This window comes from Bombus affinis, chromosome 7 (assembly GCF_024516045.1).
Source record: "Bombus affinis isolate iyBomAffi1 chromosome 7, iyBomAffi1.2, whole genome shotgun sequence".
Classification (NCBI taxonomy): domain Eukaryota; kingdom Metazoa; phylum Arthropoda; class Insecta; order Hymenoptera; family Apidae; genus Bombus; species Bombus affinis.
The window spans coordinates 7,557,002-7,572,418 of NC_066350.1; the positions used below are offsets into that span (position 1 = coordinate 7,557,002).

General features: G+C 43.9%; 1 protein-coding gene across 4 annotated transcripts in view; it reads right to left on the minus strand.

The window, feature by feature from the left end:
* Positions 1–13,403, minus strand: part of LOC126918806 (LHFPL tetraspan subfamily member 6 protein-like) — a 35,968-nt gene extending 22,565 nt beyond the window's left edge. Inside the window, exons 1-2 of one of the 4 annotated variants that reach the window (XM_050727211.1) lie at positions 12,060–13,400; positions 3,811–3,929 (exon numbers count right to left, since the gene is read on the minus strand). In XM_050727211.1, the coding sequence (XP_050583168.1) occupies positions 3,811–3,929; positions 12,060–12,149 (209 nt within the window). In that variant the 5' untranslated portion in view covers positions 12,150–13,400. Of the gene's footprint in view, positions 1–3,810; positions 3,930–12,059 lie in introns of all 4 variants that reach the window. The other 3 variants (XM_050727210.1, XM_050727209.1, XM_050727208.1) reach the window with 3 other exon arrangements.
* Positions 13,404–15,417: the final 2,014 nt, after the last annotated feature.

Genomic DNA, 15,417 nt, shown 5'->3' on the forward strand with positions numbered 1-15,417 from the left:
ACGAACGAACGACCGTGCTATCGTCGATGAAGGAAAACGAGTTCCGTGTGCTTCCGGCATTGTGCACGATGCATTGGGTCGCGTTAAAGCCTACTGAACGTGCAGCATTCCGGTTGAATTGGCTGACCTGAAACGCAGGACGCGCGGTTTTCCCGATAAAATGTAAACAGTAGGTGAAAAACGCGTCAAAATGCGGCACCGGCTACTAACTCTCCCCCTCTGCTCGCGCTGCTTTTAATTAACGATCTCGAACTCGAAAAATTTCCGAAGCGGCACGAGCTTTCGTTCGATCGCGATGCAAAATTCGCTCGTGATTTTTCTCCCCATCCCTCTTTGCCGCTTGAAAACGAGATTGCAGGAAACTAGCACGGATTGTACGCTATGCGCATTTGTAATTCGCAAGCCTCTCTAAAAAGTGTTTCGAAAGGATGCGGTTGAACTTTAGAAGCGCGCAATAACAGCAAAACAATCAAAACAGCCGTAATAAACGCGGATGAAAACATTATTAGTTTTGAAGTTGTAAGATGTTTTCATCGGTGAAGCGTTGCTTCCGTTTAGGGCAAACTCTATCCGTCACAAATCTACATGCACTTTCATCGATTTGTTAAAGGCATTTGTTGAAAATTACAACGTGAGTTCGCGCTCGCCATTCATATGCAGATGCGCTAATTACAATAAATAGTAACTAAGATAGTTCTAGATACAATCGATAGATTTAATCGATAGGTTTAAGATGTTCTCTTGTTTTTATCCCTAACCCATGTAAGAAAGTGCAATAAAGATTTTTCGGCTCAGAACGGTGTGATAGATTTATTCAAAGAATAAAATAATATGATTCTACCTCTAAATAAAGAAATAACAACAGTATTTCTCGTGAAGAAAATGTGCAATTCCAAGTCTGAGATAGGTAAATACAGATGTATTTTATTAGCATCAAATATATTAATATCTAGAATAGTTTTTACAGATTAGACGTCCTTTTCCATCGAACTCTTTGTCTTGACAACTCTTTATTGTCCGGAAAATGTCTGTCTTTCGCAAACGTGTTTTCTACAACAATGCATCTTCATACAAACGTGAAACCAAGTCTGTGAAATGTCGCGGTGTTTATCTCAACAGAACAAAACGGATCGTACGTAATTCGACAAAATAATATAAAACAAAAAGGTTGCGCGTCTATTGTATCCTCATAAAACGAAAGAAGCTTTTCGATATTACAACAGCATGTGGATTTTACCACAAAGCGTACAAATTAACGGTGAATTGCTAATTATCACGTTGTAAATTCGAATTATCTATTCAAAATACGGGTAGCAAAATGTTTTAACTATTCCTCAAATATGGTACGTATACGCGTTGGATATTTTTAAATATCACCGGTTCTATCGACACCGAGGATCTTCCTCTGGATTTCGAGAATTCTACTTAATCTGCGTTATGATATAAAAACTAAACAATTTGAAGATGCTGTTACATGCTGGCGAAGTTTGACCTTTTGAAACAGCCTGTGTATTTGGATCACGAACGAACAAAAATATCGGATTGAAGTGGAGCACGATATTTATACCGATTTGGATTTCGACGTTTAGCCGGCTCGTTGCGGCAACGAATCCGCTAAAAATCCCATGAGAAATGATTATTTTTGACATCGTCGAGAGCTACAGATCCTCGCCATGTTCTCCATCAAACGCGTACCACTCTATAATGAAAATATGACAAACTAGTTTCAAGGGCGTCGATCTGTATCTAGCGATTGTTACGCGACCGAGTTAGCTTCGCAGCGAACCATAAACAGCAGCGAGTTAGATGAATTCGACGTTGGGAAAATTTGGTAAATAGTATAGCAGCAATTGCGCTGTATATTTGTAAACAAATTTCGCTGGCAAATTCAACGAAAATAACGAAAGCAACGCTCCATAACAAACGCAACCATATTTACAGGAAATTACGTTTTAATCCCAGTTTCGTAACCGATCGACCGCAAAACGCGTCGAAAACGATTTGTGCAAGAACGTGGCAATTGATCGCGCGATATAAATAATTTATACATATAAGTAAATAAAAACGAGCGGGCTACGCGTTATAACGATGAAAGCACACGAACATTTCCAGTTTTCACAACTGTTTATCGCTCGTATCACGAGCGACGAAGCACGTCGTTATCTGATATCGTACTAAGAAACGACTTATGTTATTTTTTCAAAAAGAAAAAGAAAGGATTATACTCGGTGGAAAAAGAAACGATAGAAAGCAAGTTTATTCTTCCTTCGTACTTATAGAACCAGCATAACGGAGTATTTTATTCTGGAAAAATTACAGACGGGAGAATTGAGCTGCAATGAAACGAAATCGTAAGAATAAGAGTACACGTAAGATTTCGTACTTTGTAAATTTATGCAAAAGTACTTGTCGACAATCCTCTTTTCACGTCTGTAAATAGCGTTTCTTTTCACGTCTGTAAATATTCTTTCTTCAAACAACTGACACTTCTACTATTGAATTTTAATAGCGTTTTAGCGATGTTCGGGCGTTGTATTATCACGCCAGTCTTCAGCCCACACCAGCGAATAAAATATATTTCATAGTAAATTAATTGACAAATATTTCGCGAGGAGTAGAAATAATTAAGACGATTTCGTGGATCGGCTTCGCCTGTAATTTTCCTCTTCTCAATAGCGAACCGCGTTGCGCCTCCGTGAGCTGTCAGGGTCAACGATTTAGCCGAAAGGCGGCGAGCAGGAGGCTAAGCTCCTAACGCTCTGGCGAACAAAGTTTTTCCAAGTTGTCGCCCCGCGGAATTATTCCAGCCCTCTGGTGCGAATTATACGAGCTCTTACGTCTTCGCCAAGCGAAATTAACTCGCCGATTGTTGGCCGGTGTCTGCGAGCTGGCGAGATGCCGGGGATATCGGGTGACACCTTCGAACTCGCGAGGAAATTGAAGTTTTCCGCGTGGCTGGCTTCGAATAATCCGCGGCGCGACACCTCGAAAGAGACTCGAACGAGGTCGACGAGCGAAGGGTCGCGAAAACCGGCGTCGGAGAATTCATATCGCCCGTGCTCCCGAGCGCCTCTTAATAAACACAACTCCGCCAAGTTCTTGTTTCCAAGATATGGCCACTTGAAGTTTCACCGGTCTCGTTTCGTCGAAAAGTAGCTCGTTGCGAATGAGAACACGCGAAATTCCGGCTATTCCTTAAGCGGCTCCGGGAATTTATATCGCGCACTTCAGAAGCAATAAAAAAGGCTTAATAATCGCGGGCCAGCCAACTTCTTGTTTCAGAGATACGGCCGCTCTAAATTCCCTCTAAACTTACCTCGAAAAGAGCTTATACGAGGCACAACTCGTTCTCTACGTTTATCTTGTCCGTTATGGGCTATTCGTACGAAACCGTGTATCGTACTTAACTCTTTGATTAATTAAGAAAAAAATCGGCCCACGCTTGACGGTTACTTTTCATCGTGTCCTAGTGTCCGTCAATAGATCGTTACGCTGTAAAACACCTGCACTCGTTCTCGAAGAGACTGAATAAGTCTTCCAGTATGTTTGGCTAGTTATTATGAATCCAAAACTATTATTTATATATAATTATGCTTAATTAATATACTGTGACTGTTACAATTTTGTTATTAACAATTACGGAACCTTAAGTGTACGATTTTCTACAAGTTTGCCATACGCGTTTAATATCGAGCCTCGTTGCCCGTGTTTCGTACAACGAACGTTTCACAAGACATCAACAGCCCGTGAAAGATTTTCGTAAGCGTGGTTTTCTTCGAGGAAGAATCAAGTATATAGATATATACATACCTGGAGTATCTGGCGCACTCATAAACTATTTCGGGAGGGGCGTTCGTTGTCCTGAGCCGTGGATAGTTGCAGCGTCGAAAGGAACTAAAGTACGCGTCTGCCTTTCCTAGCAGTCGTCCCTGAAATGCGGAACACACGCGTACAAACAGACAGGCCGAGCAAGAGTTTGAACGCGAGGCGCTTCAACTATGTTAAAGCATCTCGTGATTCGCTGCAGACCCTTTTACGATCTTCGCGAATTTCCACGAGTTCCAAAGGGGCGATGTCGACGCAATGGCGTCAAGGTTAAACGTCCTCGCACAAATATATTACTAATTTCGCGGAGAAGACTGTTTGCGTGTTCTACCACACGCGTATTTCCAACTATTTTCGTCTCGAGTCGACTTTACTCGCGCGGAAGCTCGTTTAAGAGTTGGCTCGACGACCGATTTCGAGTCAAAGTGGAGGCAACGTGGCGCGTTTGAATTTCACGAGAAAATCGCGTACTTCGAATCGGTTACTTTCGCGCTTGCATTTTCCAGTGGATCTTGGCCGGGTTAATGGTGCTCGGCGCTGAAGGAAAACAACTCGCTGAGACGAGAGAGAAGGAGCGCAGAAGAGATCGTTACTCTTACACTTATACCCTCTTACTCTTTACACGAGATTCGCCATGGTTTTGTATTAGAACTCGATTCACGAGCGAAATCGTTGACCCGGTGCCAAGTAGTTTCTTCGGCGAGAGATTAAGTTTTGCAGCGGTGTCCTGCGCGTCGTATCTTGGACGTTTTTCTTGCCTCGCGAGGCATCGTAAAACCGCGCGCCGTTTCGCTTCGCAGTGGAACAAGCGGCTAAAAGTCGGACAGCATTTCCTGGGATATTATTCTTGGTCGACGCAGTGGGAAATTCGATTGTTCGCCGTGAAGCGGCTCTTCGAACCGACTTCTCCCTTCGACCTATCGTCCATACGCCTTTCGTTCAACGTCCACAACGATACAGAGAAAGCTTCTAGAGATCCTCGCACCAAAGATAATTCGCGCCAACGAAAACGACCAACGTGTACGAATTGTCTCGTCGTAGCTGCAGATTGTGTTTTCTGCAGCTATAGAAAAACGCAAGAAGAGGAGCGAAGCGCGAGATCTGTCTTCTAATCGCACGCGCTTCGTCTAGCGAGATTTCTGCTGAAACGAACAGATCCGACTGCTTCTTCGGCTGCGCGCGTAGTACGCGAGCGAAGGCGCGAGCGCGGCAAAGCAAATGTAAATTCACTTATGCATTTATTCATCTCGCTACTCGAGTATTTTCTAAGCCATTTAGAGCCTCCTTCTGCGTTTCGCTGCTCAAGAAGGATATATACGTTTCGAAGGGACACTCGTGCACGGCATGTTGACGTCGAAATTATTCATCGACTGCTTTTTCCGGCCGTTCCTCGTGTCGGCTTAACAACGAGTCGCTTCGAGAAGAACGTCTCGGACCTAGCACAGCTCCGCTAATTTCACGAACAATTTGCTCCAATTTCGCCCTGTACTTCCCATTCTTTCATACACCGAATGGATACACTGGAACGTCGATTAAAACTGACTTCGAGATAAAAGACCGAGGATAAATCCGCAGCTACAGTTAATCACGCAACGTTAGCTGAAACTTGTAACTCATTGCTGTCTGGTGTATATTCTGCCTGCAGGATATGTCGCGTCTTTTGTTTCTCGTGTTTGATGAGAGCGATTTTAGAATCCAAAATTGCCTTTTAGTTCGAGACACAGTTCGGTTCCCTTGAAAGATTTTCATGGGAAATGGATTTTGAAAATCTTAGCTCACCGTAGATCGACGAAATTTTCTAGGAAGAACCAAAGATATAAATACTAGAAAAAAGGATGTTTTAATATCTTTGATATTTCTACACGTATATATGATAAAACAAGCAACGTATTTAAAATTACGAGGAGGATGGAAAAGCACATGCTTGACTTGAAAATCAAAGAGGGAAACAATGTTGATAACGCGCAATTGATTGGCAATATATTGAACTTTAAAGTTATTCCTTTGTAAAATATGGAAATACGGACGCATTTAACCTTAAAAAGCAAACAATTTTGTTAACGCGAAACTGTCCGACATAATGGATTTTGAAATTTCCCCTATAAAACGTGGAAAATGCGACTTATCCGGTTCTTTGCCCGTACTCTTCGTACGTTCAAAAACCATCGTCAATGCTTCAGGAACTAACCAGGTGACTCAAAAAACGATTGTATCGCGTATGACATATACGTCGGACGATCAAAGATATGGATAACCGAGATCGGTGGAAAACGCGGATAATCGAACTTCGGTTGATCGAAGCAACGAACTGTACTTGGACACTTTCAGCCGAAAGGAACGCTGTAACGTTAATCTTTTGTAAGAACCGGGCAAGAGAAATACGAGGTGGATACGATCGTTTCGGATGAAGTCCGTGTATCAGAGAAAAAAGAGAGGGAAAGGGTGCGGTTCACGCGGCAAGTTTGTACGGCAGCTCGGAAAATGCTTTATTACTTCACTTATTGCACGGTTCACAAAGCAATCTTTCTCGTAATTTTGTTCGGAAGCATCGACGAGGCAAGTTGTACGCGTCTCGACTGTTTCTTCGCTGGGGCGAAAGAATTGCACGAGATATCCACGAACGGAATAATTGGCAGCAAAGAAGGAGGAGAAGATAGAAACTCGGCGAGAAATTCGAGAAACGGAGAGGGAAGACTCGCAGAAGCGTTAAAAGAGAAACGTCGACGCGAACGAGTTTTTCTGAAAAGTTCGGCGAATCCGGGCCGCAGGGAGCCTGCAAGAATATCCCTAGCTCCTTTCAAGTGCCAGTACTCGAGCCCAATTTGCGAAACAAGCGTCGTTCCTCCGTCCGTAGCCGGGTTAAGTGGAGTCGGTCTACGTCCCATTGGGGCGCGATCGCGAGATCCCGGTGACGTCGCATGACCCTCTGACAAGGGGAGTTCGTTTGCAATCTAATTCAGTCGCCTTGAAAGGAGTCTGGCATTGGCCAGGTAACGCCGAACAATTCCTACGAGTTGCAAAGTTCCGGTACCGACAGTCAACCCGTGGCCTCGTCACCGACCCGTAACGAACCGTGCCTCGCGAGTTTTCATTCCTGTTTGGACTTTACGGGTTAGTTTGTTGGCTTTAGTATACGAACGCGTGACACAGTATCTCCGAGCAAGATAGAAACTTTATGATTTAGCCCATTTGACCCTGGAGGACATATACGTCCCAGCAAACATTTCTGATTTCTCTGTTTGCTTGATCCTTCCAAGTAGTTTTTATTATTTTTATGACCAGCATACGCATCGACGCTTCAATTGATTACAGTAACTGCACGTGGATGTTAATAGAACAGGTGTAGATTAAGGAGAAACTAATGTCTTAAATCAAAATTGGCAATTTCGTCGACGTGTATATTTAGTGGTTTTTTACTTAAAAATGTTAGGACCATTTTTGCCTGACCTGTGTCTTAGAAACTGACGCAGAACGACTTATCTCACTTCTGCAGATGCCAATATCTCCAGCTAATGAATATTTTATACGTAGAGTAGTCTCCTTAAAATCAATGGCGCGTATGTTCGTGTAACTGTGACGTTCGCGTAATGTTTTACTTTTACCAGCATAACTGAACGTATAACCAACGAGATAGATTCTGGGTAAAAATTTGTTTCGTCTGTTACATGCTATCGCGATAAATGTTGCACGATTCATTAGACAAGATGTAATAAAATTACACGACACGGAGCGCTCGCATCAAACATTCCATCCACGCTGCATTTACATTTCTTTCGGCTGAATAAATTCCATCGCTCGAGTAGGAATCTGGTGCACTTGTTGAACTCGTTTGTTGTCAACCCATCCACACGGTTCGTTACATCTCGTAATCACGTTGCCCGGGAACAGCATTTCCCTCCCACGCGTAACGTCGCCGCTAAACAATTTCCTACAAAATCTGTAATTCGCCAATTTCGGAGCTCATCGGTATGCTAATGCACCGCTGGCACACGTATCCTCCGGCTTTTGGCTTTCGGTCCAGCCAAGACTCTCAATTGAAAATACTTGCTTGAGAATTCAGCATCGACTGCAGCAACCATCTTCCCTCGTCCAGATTAATCTTCTAAAGGAGGAGATCGGTTTTATTCGCAAATTTTCATCCAGCAAATTTACCTGTTCCGCTTACTATGCATCTCAAGGCTACAGGAGTATTACCGCTAGAAACTATGTACGAGGAATAACGTTAAACGAAAGCAAATTCCCGCTGTTTTTCGCTAGACGATCTGACAGACACGTGGAAAGCTGTCGGTGAGAGACGAAAGCTCGCGTGTGTCGAATAAAGAAAGCAACGAACAGAAAACTGTCAAACTTCGAATAAATAAAAATGACTTGGAAAAGTGGACTTGTCGCGTTTATCTCTAGCAAGTTTCGTCTGCTAAGCGTTTCACGATAAAAATTGTTATTATCTAACATCGATGAATGCGGTTTTGACGAAGTTTTCGCTAGAAAATCGTCCGACTCGTGTCAGTTCATCGAAATTTATATCGACTGGCATATAATTGCATCGCACTTCGTTATACCGGGAGAATCAACAGCTAATGAAGAGAATTAGCGAACCGTTTACCGTAGAAGGGACGGGCCGAGGTTAACGAGGTTCGACGGGAAGTCTTGAATTTCGCGTTTCCAAGTTTCGTCGTTTCGTTTGGCGCGCCCGAGTCGGAAAGCGGAAAGTTGCTCGCTATTTAACAGCGACGTAATATCGAGAAAGTTTCGGTCGCGTTACACGTGTAATCCCCGCCTCTATCCGTATCCGCGTTTATCGTATTTGTTCAAAAGGGCAAATAACGTAATAATTTAATCGCTATCGCAACTTTGCCAAAGCGATCGTTGCCAACACGCTGTATTTGCCTGGTACGTTCGATTTATCCAACTGTTTTTCAACATCATACGATGGACAAACATTCGGGACACGCGCGTATATCGGATGAAATGCGTGTCTCCAAATAAACGTAAACGCGATTGAACGAATGTTGTAAGAATAAGATCGTTTAATCGCATTGATCCTAAACGTTCGATGTACCCGGCTACTATTTGCGTCACTGGAAGCTCAGGCGATCGCGACGAACAATTATCGAAAACTGCCACAACTTTTTAGCAAACCATCTGATGGACAAGTTGAGGACCGCTAATGCGCGACGAAAGCTCGCGTGTCTAACTCGAGAACACCACAGAGCAGCGAAGAGAAAAGTTGCGAACCTACTACGGTTTCTTTGGATCTTTGTTTTCCGAGCAACGTCTTCGCATCCCCGGAGACATTAATATGGCTTGTCGCTAGCGATAGAGTTCCCAAGCAAGTTGGACGGGTAGTTCGACGTGTCGCGTGCTGGAGGTTTCGCAGCTCGAAATTGTCAGAGCTACGCGGCAATTTAATGTCCCCGCGATCGACAGAATGATTTTCGTTTCCTAGCTTCCATCGATTACGTTTTCTAAGGCGTTCGGCGTACTTTCTCGTACGTGAAAACACGCGACTAATCTTTGATGTATTTGTGATTGTTCGGCTTACCGGTCGCTTTCGAGGTATTCGTAGAGCGACGATATCACGCTGAAGCAGGACACCAGACTCGAAAGCTACGTCCCTGGCGCGTGTCTGAGATTCGCTTACCAGGAAGAAATTTCTTGGCTGTTTGTATCCTGTACGTTATCAACCGATTCATAAGCAGACTTTCTTCGGTAAAATGGTTGGAATTAAAAAAACAACAGGCGAAAATTAAAAATGCGAAGTCATTTCTGCAGCGATTCGTACGGGGATTACGTGTTGAGATTTCAACGTTAAAGGTGAATATCTTCACTAGGGTAAGACTAGGCTTGTCAATCATCGAATGGCGTAAAGATAATACAGCAAACAACGTATGGTGAAAATTGTGAACAAACTGTGAGAAAGTCAACCTACGCTACGAGTACTTGGACGGTACGTTCCAGTGTTCGCGAGACGTGAGAAAAAAGCGCAACGTACTATCGAAAACAGGATGAGGAGAAGCCGAAGAACCACAAATATGTCATCCACCGTCCAGCATCGTGAAACATTAAAATTTAACATTCTCTTTCTATGTTCGTTGAGACGCGTTCGTCGTTGAACAAAAACGACGTTGTACGCTTTCGTGACTATGTAGCAAAGCTAACGGTCCGATGAAAGCTCGATAGTATCAAAGAACATCGGCAAACGTCGACGTCTTTTTAACGACTTCTTTCACCAGAGACAGAAAGCTCGTATCTTCCGCCCAGGTGCTTTAAATAGGCGTTCTTCTTCCTTTTTCCAGGCGGCGTTCTTCGCACACCGCCTGCTACCAACCGACAGAGAGAAAAAAGGAGGAAGACGACAGGATGCGGCGGACGTCCTTCCTGCAACTGTTTTCGACGATCAACCGTGAGGAACGATAATAATAATAAATACAAACGCGATGTTTATAAGTAGGTACATATTTATTTACCGTCACCCGTTAGAGTCTCGGTGATGGAATTCGACGAGGGTTTTATTCTAAATCGCCTGCGTGTACGATGACAGCACGATGTTTAACAAATACTTATTCGTCGAGAGTTGTTACCTTCCCGATCGTCGAATTCGATGTAACGCTCGAGAAATTTCTATCAAGATTTATTCTATGTCGGTCGCGTCAATGACGATAACGAGGTAGAGTGTCGCGGTTGTTACTATAAAATATCGGGGAAAGTGATTCATTCGCGTCTCCAATAAATAGATACAATCGTGTTGCGTCGTATCACGACGAACCGACACCTAACGAAACCGTGGGTCGTCGAAAAACCAAGTTTATCAACATCGGATTATAGAGATCCGCGTGAAAACGGAGCTGGTTGCTCGATAACTGGCGACGCAACGTTATGAATCGAAATTACGCTCGTTTCACTTTGCGCTCGGCGGGACAATCTACCGGGCCGGTGTTTATTAATTCAACGACGATGTTTAATTTACGAAACCCGTTGTCAGCGATACGAATCGATCGATGTCGGACGCAACTGATATCTCGCCGACTCGATAACCTATCAAAGACAAAATCATGACCGATCCTCCGATCGTTCTTTCGCTCGACGCTGCAATTACGTGTTTATTTGCCTCGGACGATCGCGACGACGTTCGTCCCGCGCGTCGATCGACGATCGCGTAAATCTTGCAACGGGTGAGGAAAAAGAATTTGGAACGTTGACTTGGAGCATTGACGGACGCTGTTCGGCTCTTAGCCGGTGAATTACGAGGCGACGAAACGATTCTGTGGACTCGGTTCGCTTCGAAAGGCGATAAATTTGCGAAAATGATCGATCTGTCATCGCGTTACGAGTCGTTGGCCACCTCGTAGCCGGTCTGTCGCCGCAGCGAACAGTAAAACGCGAATCGCGAGGGAATAGCGGCGAGAAGCTTATTTGGAATATTAATTTGTAGAAATATCCGCGATCCAACCGTTGTAGAGCTGGAAGAAAGGAGATTATCGTCGACTCTTTTCAGTGCTACGACACGGAACAAAGAGCTAAAAGTGGATCTTTCTGTAAGCGTAAGTCCGAACAAACGTAGAGATTTGCTGTCGTTGTGAGACGCTTACGTTATAATACATGGAACGAGCATACGCATAAACGATCTTCAACTAGCGCATTTGCATCAGACGTACTTACGTGACTGACGCTTATAGGAAATTCTACTTTAACGGCTCTGCGAATTTATAACTGCGACGAAGAAGACATTTATCCTTTGTAGGATCGTAAAAACGAGCAAACGTCCAAAGCATAGATGGCAACATCTCGTAAATAACGCGAATAGCTATGCGCATTAGATAAAAAATAAACGACTGTTCGTTTCTAATTAATCAAAGGCATGTTTTCTTTCGTTTCTACGATTATTTACCAGCTGTCCATCGACAGTTTGTTATTCTCTTTTCGATAAAACTCCTATCGTTACGACTTTAAACTCAACTGTCAGACAAACCGCGTTACGTATAGAACGACTCGACGTATTTTACGGGATTTTACAGAACTAATTTCAAACTTGAATCAACTTCAGTTCGTAAATTGACATGAACAAACATCTCGCAAGTTATAACGTTGTAATTCTTTGCGTTAACACGCGTCCGTCTATCACGCATACTATATCAACACAGTCAAGCGAGATTCGCGATTGAAACACAATTAGGTTTTTCCTCGCAACTCGTGGAAAACTCTCAAAGACGGAGGTGGAAAAGGCGTCGACTCACCTGAATCCAGTAAGGCAGGTAAAATCCGGAGCAGGCGAGAATCGATGCCACGGTGGACAGAGTCGCCCACAACACGCACAGCACTGTCATCTCATCAGTTTAAAAGCGTCTCTCCTCTATCTTCGCCGCTGGTTCTTCGCTGTCTCTCTCCGTCTCTCGGCCGCTCTCTTCTCCTCTAACCTACTCGCGCATCGCCAACGAAACTGCTATTCGAAACGTGGCAGCCGTCGCGATCCGGGAGAGGATCCCGCTTCACACACCGACGTCTCCGAAGCTCGTTCTTTCTCGACACTCGCGAAATCCACTTGTCACGGTTGTTCGAAACCTCGGCAGTTCTTCCAGCTGCTCTCTTTCCTGACGTACACTGGCGACGTACGCAACAAAATTGTCGAGCCTGATCGCAGAAAGGCTCGGCGAAGATATCTTCCCGATACCGCGCGAACTCACTTTTTACACTGAAAGACGCGAACGCGGAGTAATGTCGCGTTTGGAAGGCGGTCGCGCGTCGAGTACGCCGCCAGAGATGAGAATAGATCGGTTAATAGGTCGGTCGTTCCACGGAAAGACCTGAACAGAGACTCACGGTCAAGGTTCGCGGTGGCCGTGTTTGCTGGCGTTCGCGTGCCCTGGACACAGTCTCGCCTCTCTTCCCAGCTTCTAACGACGATCCATCTGTTCGGCTACTGTCTCTCACCACCTACGATACACTGTTGATCGATTTGTCTTCGAATCGGTGGAAAGTAAAAACGATTAAAGCACAGGTTCGTCGGGAGGCGGCATGATCGCGAGCGTCAGCACGTTACAAGGGAACAGTTTCTCTCGGCAGTACGAGAGCGGTTTTGTTAATTATAGCCGGAGTGAGGCGCGGCGAAGCGCATGGAGCCACGCCGTGCGTTCGTCGGCTCTCGAGAGAAATTCATCGCGTCGTTAGGTCGCACGCGCGAGCGCGAGATCCGCCTTCGGATATCAGGATGAAAGAAGAACGGGACGTGACGAGAGAAAAATAGGAAAGAGGGGATCGACAGAGAGGAAAAAAGGGAGTAACGTTTCTTGCGGACACTTTGGTCGATGCAATCGTTTAATTATAAACACGCGACAGGTTCTTGGTGCTTTTTTTTCTCCACGTTGGAGAAATTATCGAGAGAAGCCGACACGAAACAGAGAGAAAAAGAGACAGGAAAGAGGCGGATAGCGAGGGACGACTGGCCAACCGAGTGGAAGTGCTCGGCGCCGCTTCGTGACTGCGACTGAGCCTCGACTCGCTTCAGCCGAGCTCCGCTTTCCACCGCTTCTGTCGGTCTGTCGCGGTGCGCGCCGTCTCGCCGAGTGCCAAGGCGCGCGCTCCGCTCTCCCACTCGTCCACCCTCAGCCCCCATGCCGACTGGCGAACATGTGTGCGCGTGCTGTGACCGCAGCGGCTCCTCCGACCCCCGCCAAACCCTACCGATACCCGTTCTTCGCCGTACTTTCGTCTTCCTTTCGGCTTTCGCCTTTCCTTAACACTTTCCAAAGTAAAAAAAAAGGAAAAAATTTGTAATTAAGGTGGCCAACTAGTTCCATCTAGCCTCCTGCTTCTGGCTACCTGTTGATGGCTTTCTTGCATTATCACCGCGACAAACTTTTCGTTTGTTATCCACCGATTCATTTGCACCAGCCTGAAATCCCGTGAGACCACCGGCGGATTTCGTTCGTTCGACTTCCTCAGGGCAGTGTTGCTCGGTGCCTGCGAACGTCGATCTTCGCTCTAATTACGTTGTTGGGAAAGTTTAATTTATTTGTGAGGTTGGAGGGTTCAGTTTCTCGCGATCCGTACGTCGTAAGTCTAAATTCGTACGAGTAAAGTCAAGGAGAGCGTGTGGTTCGAAACAGGGGGAGAATGAAAAATAAGGAAATTCAGTCGGAGATTTCATTTCTGAGAAAAAGTTATCCAGTGTGTTTAAGTTTAATTGCGAACTCGACGGAAGAAAAGGATCGATAGCGAGTTATTCTTGTCCGCGTGTCTTTTTAAAAAAGAACTATTTATAATCAATGATGTATACACGTTATCTTGTTCTACTTTTTGCTCAAGCAATTTTTACGTCGTTCCAAAGTCTGTGATCATCTTGTCAAAAAATTTCAATTTGTGTACTTGATTTTCTCTCATATTCTTTGTACGATGTTTAGTAACCGATGTTTCGATATCGATAGTACAGAAAATATTCCAATAATCTTCAATGTCGTAAACTCGAATGAAATTGCAATAATTTCTGGCCTGTTACGAAGGAAATTTGCAAGTTAATTTATTGGGTACCGAGGAACAATTCTTTTATGAAATACTCGTGATATTCGCTCCGCCTCTCCGGTCGTCGTCAAATTATTCAATTGCAAACGATATTTTCCGTAACAGAATATTTCTATAATACTTTCAGAACGTAACACCGAGATGAGCGAACTTATTACACGACGTAGTAGATTCGAAAGCAAGCGTAAAACGTACAATAAAATCCTGCAGTTTAAAACTTCATTTTGAAGAAACCAGAGGTTAAATATGTTTAATCGAGAATTAGGTCGGTAATATACGTGTACATGACAAACTTTGAAAGTGGATTTTCTGAAAAAAACGAGACCCGAAAGGAGAAAATGTTATATTACGTTTCACGACTTAGTTTCACGTGTGAAGTTCACAGGAAGACGACAAAAGCGCATCTTTGTTGAATCTTTTATTTTAATCGTACTTTATGATTAAAAAGGAATATTTAAACACAAAGAATATAAAACTGCTAAAAGTAGCAAAGACATAGCCAACCAAGCTTAACCCGACATTTTAATATTTTTTAATACTTTCGTGTTATGAGAAGCAACGTTATATTTTTCACGTTTCGCAGAATTTTTCCCCAAAATCGAATAAACGGACATGGGATTAATTAACAACGTGCTGAATTTTAAATATATTTTCTTGTAAAAAGGAAATACGAAATGTGAATTATCATGTTTTTCCTTTACATATTCGTACATAATAACGTATCGATTATCCGTTATTCAATCGAAAATTAATCAAATACACGGCCATATATTCCATCACTGTACAAATTTTCAGACTGCGTTTCCTTAAAAAACGAAAAACCTTCAGTGTAGTTTCGTTATTCTTTATTTTCGACTTGCATCGAACCGTAGAATCTCGCCGATTTTATTCGCACGATAAATTTAGATGAATTTACAACGGTGTACGGTCAAAAGGCTAGCAACGGCTATTAACAAAATTCGGTGAAACAACTCGTTAACGTTGATTCGCAGTCGTTCGTTCGCTACATAATTTGCAATCGTTCATGCGAGAGGGGTGCAGAGTGCAGCGGTGTAATCTAAACAGCCACTCGGAGCG